General features: G+C 42.5%; 1 protein-coding gene across 1 annotated transcript in view; it reads right to left on the reverse strand.

Moving 5' to 3' along the window:
- shank3b (SH3 and multiple ankyrin repeat domains 3b) overlaps nucleotides 1-10000 on the reverse strand; it is a 26430-nt gene that overhangs the window by 13929 nt on the left and 2501 nt on the right. Inside the window, 9 exon segments of the mRNA XM_048267687.1 lie at nucleotides 1170-1236; nucleotides 2228-2305; nucleotides 2512-2628; nucleotides 3431-3598; nucleotides 4830-4981; nucleotides 5577-5685; nucleotides 6240-6311; nucleotides 7462-7665; nucleotides 8334-8534. Of these exon segments, the coding sequence (XP_048123644.1) occupies nucleotides 1170-1236; nucleotides 2228-2305; nucleotides 2512-2628; nucleotides 3431-3598; nucleotides 4830-4981; nucleotides 5577-5685; nucleotides 6240-6311; nucleotides 7462-7665; nucleotides 8334-8531 (1165 nt within the window). The 5' untranslated portion in view covers nucleotides 8532-8534.

The following is a 10000-nucleotide window of genomic DNA, read 5'->3' on the forward strand; positions in this document are numbered from 1 at the left end:
TGTAGCACTGCAGCTGCAGCAACTCAAGTTGCGCATAGAACCGATTGTTTTCGTTTGCTTTATTTTGAACCAGTATTCGGTGACCGCACTCGGTGACCGTACTTCGATAGTACTCGATGACCTCGAGAAACAGAGATCTATGTGAAAATTCACCGGAATTCTCCTTTAACGCTTGTTTAACACTTGTTTAACAATTTAGCAGTATTCACACCCCTTACATCTTCATCCCCTCAAAACACACGATGCTGGAGAATATCCAATATGCACACTTTACTTGGATAGTCCGCTTTAGACTATGTACATATGTTCAGAGTAACAATCTGTTGACACTCTATTAATTACATTATGGTTAAGGTTAGGTGTTGGATTTGGTTAAGGTGATGTCAATGTACTAAACAATTTTACATAATGAACTTGAATCACAACAGAAGATCTGTTAAGTCTCTGTTGATGGACTATCCAAGTGAAGTGTTACAAGACATCCTATTATAACCACATGTAGGCTAATACATCCACAGATTATAGGAATTTAAAGGGCAGTCAATATTCTACTTCATAATTTGAAAATGATTTGTTCATCGTCTGAAACCCTACACAACAACCCCCAGATAGATAGATAGATAGATAGATAGATAGATAGATAGATAGATAGAAAGGAGATAGATATAGAAAAACAGAGATAGGGAGGTAGAGAAAGAGAGAAGGAAGAGGTCCAGAAAGAGACTGAGAGAGATGGACAGATTCAGAGAGAAAAAGAGAGTAAGCCCCATTCAGACTGCTAGCGACAACGGACCATGGAAAGGTAACGCGATTACAGGCAGAATAATAATTTGTGATGTGAAACGTTGCGTGACAAAGTTCAAATAAACTAAACAACAGACGACAAGCAAATCACCAACAATGGGTACACAGCTTCAGAGTAATGGACAGAGAAAAAGAGGGAGAAGAGAAGAACTGAAAAGGGAGAGGTAAAGAAGTTAGATCAGATACTGATGCAGTGATTGCAGTGATGGACAGATAGAGGAAAAGATAAGGAGCGGTATTGAAGAGGGGCACATACAAAGAAAGATGGATGTAGAGGGGTTAGAGTCGATATTAATAAAGTGATTGCAGTCACCAAACACATCATGTGATGGGAACCATGAGATGAACATCACAAGTCCACGTACCGACATCTGAGGGTTTGTGAACCTTTATGATCTCTGCCAGGTCAAAGTTTCCTGCAATGATGGCGACCTGTTGAGAGTGAGGTCCGCACATTAGTCTAACACAAACTGCTCAAGCACACACTCTCTCTCTCTCTCTCTCATTCCCACAGGGCTTGTCCAAGCTTGTTTCAGAGATCAATATATCTTATGAGGTGAAATATGCTGTCAAGTCATATTTGATTGATAAGTAGTCAATAATGTGTGATTGGAAATGAGACCAGTAAATGTAATCTTCAATTGTGAGTGTGATTGTGATTACGTTATGTAGTAAAATCAAGTGCAACAAACAATTGATAATGTACAGTAGCACATTTTTTCTCCTCAATAAAATGCTGTCTGTTCTGCTTTTCTTTTACCTCTAGCTCACCTGAAGTAATGTCTGATAGTTGTAGCCATAGATAATGAAAACCTAGATACCACATTCGAGTTCTGTTAGGTGGCATTCGTGAATGTAGCCGCCATATTGCTGGTGGCAAACACCTTACTGTCTATGGGCAAATCACCAGCAATCAGAGACACTTATTTGACCATCATGTCCTTAGGAAGGCTCTGGCCCTTTTGGACTGATGACCATCCCCTCTATAGAGAGTTTGTGCTTCTACCTTCAGGTAGAAGGTATAGAGTTCCCACCCATAGGACTAAACATTACTAACCCTTCTTTGTATGTACTACCATTTAACATGCTGAATTTGCTCAAATGATACTTTTTCAACCTTCTGCTTCTTTGCACACAGGACTTTTGGACTGTTGTTTATCTTGGCCTCTCCATGTCATGATCTTGCACTATTATATTTCATGTACTGGTCTTTGTCTATCTGTGTTGTAATGCTGTCTCCATTGCTATTTATTATCTTGCATGTTGTGTCGTTGGTTGTGTGTTTCTTAATACCTGGCTGCAACTTAATTCCCCTGTGGGGTAATACATTTGACTTGACACCTCCAGTGAATGAATGGAGCCCAATGCGGTATCTAGCTTTCTAATATTTATGGTTGTAGCATTTTTCAAACCTCTGTCTCACCTGAAATGCTGTCTGGTTGTTGTAGTTTTTGATGTCCTTATTAGCTCCCCGAAACAGCAGGACTCTGGCACAGCCATCCTGAGGAGGAGATGATGAAAGCAGAGGCAGGAAGTCAGAGAGGAGCAGATCTGAGAAGCATAAGATACTCTTGAGAATTTGGACACCCTGAAAGTGTGAAATTGGCCAGCTCTCTCTGTGAGTATACTTGGGTGCATTTGAATGTGCTCAGTGTGTGTGTGTGTGTGTGTGTGTGTGTGTGTGTGTTTGCGTGTTTGTGTGTGTACCTGGTTGTAGAGGGCACACAGGTGCAATGCTGTGTTTCCTGAGGCATTTTGGGCACTCATCTCTGCTCCATAAAATAAGAGGTGTTCCAGGTGCTGCACGTTTCCATGGCGACAAGCCTGTGGAGACACACACACACACACATATAGTATATACGGTACCTCAAGTGAGACCAAATCTCTGCTCTTTTATAAGAGATCAAAAAACATCTCAAAGATGCAGTCAATGAAGTAATTGCTGCAAGAGGTCTGTGGTGGTTTTGTATGTCTATTTTGTTTATTCACTAGATCTGACAAGACCATTACATGTTTGCTAAATGAAGGTGGGACATCACAATGTATGTCTGAAAGATTGTGTGGGTCTGTTTTTCAGCCCTGGGCAAATAGCGTTATGTCTTCAGTTGGAAAACTCCTTACAGAGAAACCAAAGTATTGTAAACTTTGAAAGTGTAAAGAGAGCTTACAAGGGCTGTTTCTGAAGGCAGCGCATTGCCTTACTTCGTGTTCCAGTAGCGTCAAATCAGTGAGCACGTTCAACTTCTTCTAGCGCTGTACAGATCTGGCTGAATGTGATGCATTTTTGTACCGAAGAGTCAACCGGATCTGTGCAGCGCTGCAAAGTGGTATTTTGAGCCTTGTCAGTGCTGTGAAAATAGCAATTTATTTTGATGTGGCTCCATGCCCAGCCCACTGCTACAGGCATTTTGTTGCTAACGCAAACAGTGGTCTAGCTCAAAACTCCTCCGATTAACGTAATTATGCTCCCAAACGAAAGTTTGAACTCGTTATCATCCATAAATAAACTTGTTTTAACTCCGGATCTTTCCTTTAAAGGATCTGTATGTGCACAAACCATGCAGTGTGTGTGTGTGTGAGTGTGTACTGTATGTCTGTGTGTGTGTGTGCTTGCTGATGTTGATACCTGATGGATTTCCTGCCAGCCATTCTCATCGCTGTGGCCCAGCTGGGCGTGGTCATAGAGCAGCAGCTCGCAGCAGTACGGGTCTCCGCCCACCATGGCACTGTGGTAGAGGGGAGTCAGGCCCCGGCTGTCCTTGTAGTCCGTCGAGGCTCCCAGGTCCAGCAGGGTCTATACGAGCACAAAACACACACAGTGCCAATTAAGCATCTCTCTCTCTCTGTATCTCTCTCTCTCTGTGTGTGTGTGTGTGTGTGTGTGTGTGTATGTGTGCATAGATATGTGAGATATATTATGAGTATACGTTTGTGTATAAGTGTGTGAGTGTTTGTGTGGCACTATTGATAATGGAATTGAAATTATCTGCGAGTTCCTTCATTTATAAAATCCACTCTTTGATGTGTGTGTTTGTCGTGTCTTTATGTTTTCATGCAAATGTGTTTGCATTCCCTCAGAGACAGAAAAATGGATGATGCATTGATGCAGTCAGTTTTTCTGATGCATTATTGATAAATGATCTATCAATGTGCTTATAAATTCACTCTGAGCTTGATGAAGCCTATCACCGTTTCAAGCTCCTGGAATGTCACCATTTCATGACTACTCATGATGGCGCGTGTCAAAACGATGAACAAAATTTCAGAGACTATGACTGTCTGTGTGCTTTGATTCATGTTTCTTGTATGCTGTCCAAAAAACTGACAGTGTCTCAAAGACCAGTAAGCAAATAGAGTGTATAAATATAGCAAGGATTGATCCCAGCTTTTGACAAATAATTTTACCTGTCAGGGTGTATTTCCTGTTCCCTACTTCACCAGATATTTCCTTGATCATTTTACCACGTAAACATCATTGCTGAGAATATTTATGTTGTAATACATGTACTCATACTGAAAACCATCATTACACACACGTTTGCCCCTTTTGTAGGTATGCATTTATAAGCAACTGATTTTGGTTTTATCTTCAAATTAATTTTAATAATGGTGGCTCAAGAGGTAGAGGAGTCGCAACCAGAAGACAATTGGTTTGACTGGCTCCTCCTGTGTTGTGAGAATTTGCAGCGCGTTTCTATAATGTTTGTGTTGTCTAAATTTGCAGGGGGGTTGCTGTTGTCAAATCACTGAAGATGTTTTTTTTTAAGTTGCTTGTGTTTTGCCAATTTGCATGTGTTTTCTTAAGTGGCAGCGCGTTTGCCCTTATCGGCCACGGTACGGAGGAGTGGAAAAGCAGCATATACGTTGCAATCCACCGCAAATTACATTAGAGGGCGGTGATGGGTGGTGACAGGTGGCGATGAATGCTGTTTACCTGATGAAGTGAAAGCTTAGTAATATGAAAAGGCATCTGCCCCATAGCTTGTTATGTTGAGAGTGAAATGCCCTGCTGTGTTAACACTCACTGTTAGTGCAACGTGGTTTCTGGACTGTACGGCCTTATGCAGCGCGGTGATGCCATCTCTGGTCCTGAAGTCCAGGTGGGCGCCTCCGTTACGCAGGACCTTAATCAGGTCTGCACAGGAGTCCAGCTGTGCGGCCAGGGTGAGGGGAGACTCTGGACACACACACACACACACACACACACACACACACACACACACACACACACACACACACACACACACAAACAAGCATTTGGCCAAATGTCCTTAGTTGGAAAACAAGATTGTCTGTTTTTCCACTGCTTATAAATACTAATCATAATATTATTATAATTAAATATGAGCTCCTCTGCAAACTCATTAAAACTTAATTAGAAGGACTACATATTCTTTTAATCCAACATGAATACAATTAAAGCAAGCTAAGAAACTGAAAACAAGCCAAGTAAATATACACTCAAACATGCATTCAAACACACACAAACATAAACACAAACATAAACACATTTTGTGCTCTGCTAGTTGGACTTATCAGTGAGGAAAGTTGCTTGATTTAAACAGAGCACGCAGTCACCCTGAACTGAAATATTTATAATGAATTATTTTTTAATTTCTGATGTCCTGCTGCTGTTTCAAATCATTTATGCACTATAAATGAGAGTTTGGGTGCCATCCAGTGCAATGAACGTTTGTGATTGGTAAGAGCCAAAACCAGATCAATCAAACCAAGCAATATTATTAACTTAATAGTACGGTAGTAAATATTACCTCCACTGTCTGAATCATGAAAGTTTGGGTCCAGTCCTTTTTCCAGAAATCTGGAGACTTTCTCAATACACCTCAGCTGCACCACCTCCATGAACTTCTTCAGGTTGGCCTACCAGGAATAAAATGGTCACACTTTACTTGGATGGTCTCCTACAGACTACCTACAGATGCTCAGATTGTAAACAATTTGTTTGTTGATATTCAGTTAACAGACATCTTTATTTGAAGTTACGTTAGGAGTTGGGTTTAGTTGAGGTGACATTCAATTGATTGAACAGTTTTAGAGACTGAACTTGAATGTCAACAAATGATCTGTGATGTATCTGTAGGCAGACTATCCAAACAGTTATCCTAAGATGATCACAGGAACAGAGGGGTGGGTTGTATGCTACAGGGTCAACTTTTAAAAGCTGCCTTGGCTTAACATTTAATGATGTGAGTGTGAGATGTTCTGCCATCCGAGAAAAAAAGTTAAGTATGGAACGACTGCTATTCGGATATTGCTTGCAAAATGTTTGGGTCTTACGCCAAAAGCATGGGAGTTCACAAGCAAGGATGCTCTGAACATGTGTGTGTGTGTGTGTGTGTGTGTGTGTGTGTGTGTGTGTGTGTGTGTGTGTGTGTGTGTGTGTTGGGGGGGGTAGGATGGGGGAGCTGGCATACCTTGGTGTGAAGTTTAGCCAACTGCTTGTCATCCACTTGGCTTTGTGTGTACACTCGTCTCTTGTAGCGGAACTGAAAACACACACACACACACACACACACACACACACACACACACACATGTTCAGAGCATCCTACGATTAAAATAACCTACTTATACATTTCTATATGAATTATCTCAAAGCTATCTTCTGAATTGGCTCTGCATACAGCCCTCTTACAGTAGATGCAACTGATTATTCAAGGTTGTCTGTTGTATATGTTTTAATACAATTTATGATCATTTAAATATCAGCTCCTCTGCAAACTTATTAAAACTTAATTAGGAGGACCACATATTATTTTACTTCGACTGTTTCCTTGTCCTACTTTTACACACTCAGCCTCCAGTGCAATGCATGCCTCTGTAGAGCCCCCGCCCCCTCGCTGTATTGGCTGGATGTAGAACCAGTATCAATGCTAATAAGTACAAACTGTCAAGCCCTTAATGACTCCAGCCATCTGAAGGCCATTAACTTGCTTAAACATTTGCAGTTCAGATTTGTGATGTTGACTTGTGACACTTTGGTTGAAATATCCCCATCTGTCCCCACAATTATCCATCTGTGTGCTTAGCGCACAGCCACGTTTCAGTGGTCCTTTGGACACAAGTGCCTGCAACACAAGTTGTGGAAGTAATGATGATATACATCTGCTAAGCAGACTTTGCATGCACCGGACTGGGTGCATTCATGTGTGTGTGGAGTAATTTGAGGTGTGTGTTTATATGTGTATGTAATATCCAGGGCAAACATTAAAGTAAACCAATGTAGAAATTACCCTTGTGGTGAAATTTGAATGTACTGGGCATTTGATTAGTGCTAAGGAGGAACCCATTTAGTCTAGAATCGCTAAAAAGGGTCATGCTCCCACCAACGACAACAAGGTTACACACTGCAATACCAGGCATCGCTAATGTCCTCCTTATTGTTAGTCAGTGTGGCATCAAAACAAATGTGAAGCCATTATTCTAAGGTAAAAGAACCACAGTGTATTGGTGGTTTAACATGCATTTGTAGTTGTACTTCTTTAAGTGTGTAAGACCTATGTAAGTATAAATCTATGTACAGTATATGTATTTTGTACATGTATGTACAGTATGTGTGCATGAGCCTGAGTGAGTGTAAATGACCTATGTGAGCACTATCACAGTTAGGGTGACCCGGCATGAGGGCAGTTCTACCTCGAGGTAAGGGACCGGGGTGACCGTGGGCATAGGGTAGTCCCGGAGTAGCCTCTCCTCATCCAGGAACTTTCCTGCACGGCCGTTGAAGGCGGGCAAGTAGAGCCCATAGTTGAGCACGTCTGTCAGGCTCTGGGTGAGTGTCACCAGCACGCGCTGCTTACATACCCACACCGGCGCCTCTAGGTCCAAACGCATGCATTTCTGGGGGAGATCAGTGCAAACACACACACACACATACACACACACACACACAGACACACACACACACACGCACAGAGAGAGAGAAATACACACACATAAATACATCCACAGACACAGGCACCAAAAAATAAAGATGCACACACATACACTCATGCACACAAACAAACGTGCGTGCGTGCGACACGCACACACACACACACACACACACACACACACACACACACACACCCCATACACTGAATGTATACACAGTATGAGGTAAGAGGTAGAGACAGTCCACCACTTAAAATCTAATCTCATCTTCAACTCCTGATTTTCATCCTTTTTTGCCTGTTTCAAATTACAATCACTCCTTCACTGTGATTTACTTCTCTATCCCTCTCTCTCTCTTCTCTTGCTCAACTCTCTCTCTCCCTCTCTCAGTCTCACTCACTCCTGTTTCTCTGCAACAGCACTCCCTTTTCAAGCAGTGAACGGCAGCAAGAGATGAAAGCGCTGATGCTTGCATGGACGTTTCGGTGTGTGGGAGTGTGTGTGTGTCTGTGTGTGTATGTGTGTGTGCCTGCCGGTAGGTGTGTGTGTGTGTGTGTGTGTGTGTGTGTGTGTGCGCGTGCGCTCCAGAGCATGTGCATGCATGTGTGTGTGTCTGTGTGTGAAGGAGCACTCACTGTTTGCTGCAGGTCAGGGATTCCAATGCGGATGACGGCTGCGTTTCCGTGGAGATCCTCCATGGGATCCGTGGCAGGTTTTTTCCCGGGAGAGGCCCGAATGCTGTCGTCTCCGTGGTTACCGTTGGTAGGGGCGTGCTGTTGCCGCGGCCGGTCGGGAGACTCATGTTTGGCGTCGGCTGGCGGACTCAGAGGCATGCTCTGGGAGAGTGTGTGTGTGTGTGAGTGTTTCTCAATGTCCTCTCCTCACAACCCTACAAATACAGCACACACACACACTCTCACACCACAGTCCTTACTATTTTAATCTGTGTGTTCACTCTGCACGCCTTTGGTTGAATTCTCTTTTGGATTTGCATAGCATTTCATGAGTGGCAGTGGTTTGTAGATACATGCCTGATTGTATTTGTTGTGCTTGTTGTATATGGCATAGATTGTGATATAATTTAGTGAAACCCTGTCAGTTATTTTTTTTAAGATTTTGAATTGGAATGGTCTGCTGTAAACTGTCAGGTTTATAGCTTGTGCATCGCTAAGGTTGAAAAAGTACATCAGAAGTTCAACAGATTTTGAGTGCCATTTCAAGAGAGAGAGAGCTACAGAGACCACTGTTGAGAGAGAGAGAGAGAGAGAGAGAGAGAGAGAGAGAGAGAGAGATAAAGAAGGGGTGCAGAAAGAGGTAGAGAGAGATGTCACTAGCAGTCACTTAGTTGTGAGTGGTTGCCTTGGAAACTGTAAAACAGATCCTCAAAGGAATAATGGAATTTCAGGGAAGCCTGTGCATCCCAAGTTACCATGGCAACGAAGTGCACTGCTTGTTCGACAGAACTACAGCTTCTTTGGGTCCTCAGAAGAACATAGCTATAAGTCTATCGTACAAGCACATGTGTGTGTACGCACACACACACACGCCCACACATAATAATCATACTAGCCAAGTAGGAAGTTCTCCCTTATGTAACAACATAAATCATGTGAGACTAGGTAATATGAAAACATGCTGGATTACGATAAAGGGTCAGTATAACTAATCGGTTAGAATACATTATTCCTTCAGAACCTTTAAATAATCACTGCATGATAGTCAAAAACATCTGAAGATTACACATGGCCATTTCCCATGCAAGACCCATTCCATACCAGTGAAAGATTACACACAGTCTGCATAGACTGTCTTACCTTCACACTTCAACCCCCGAAATTGCTAGTCTAATTTTATTTTTATACACTCACAATTGAGTCATCTGCACCTTACCAAACCTCCACAATGAATTATGCATGACTTTATAAAACAAGAATTATTCCATCATCAGGCATGGGCGAGATGGTGAGGCTTTAGCAAGTGCTTCCCCGATTTTCTTGCCCTGGGATCGATATGTGCGAGTTGCATGTTATAGTCACCTTTGACCTCAATGTTTCATGTGACGTTCCCTCCTTAGACCAGGAGTCAAATCCGAGTTTGAGCTTTCCTTACTGCGCCGTTCGTGTGGTATCCCAACAACTACATTCCCAGAATTGAAACTCGTCACGTAGTATTCCAACAATTCTCTTGTGGAAAATTCCTTCAGGAATCTCACTTTGTCTTCTTCTCTGGCCTGGCCTCGCTGGTCTGCACTCAGTCTAAACTGAGGTTTCAGGAAGCATCGAGCCCAACCCTGTAGCTGCAT

The sequence above is a fragment of the Alosa alosa genome, chromosome 17 (assembly GCF_017589495.1).
Source record: "Alosa alosa isolate M-15738 ecotype Scorff River chromosome 17, AALO_Geno_1.1, whole genome shotgun sequence".
In the NCBI taxonomy this organism is placed as follows: Eukaryota; Metazoa; Chordata; class Actinopteri; order Clupeiformes; family Clupeidae; genus Alosa; species Alosa alosa.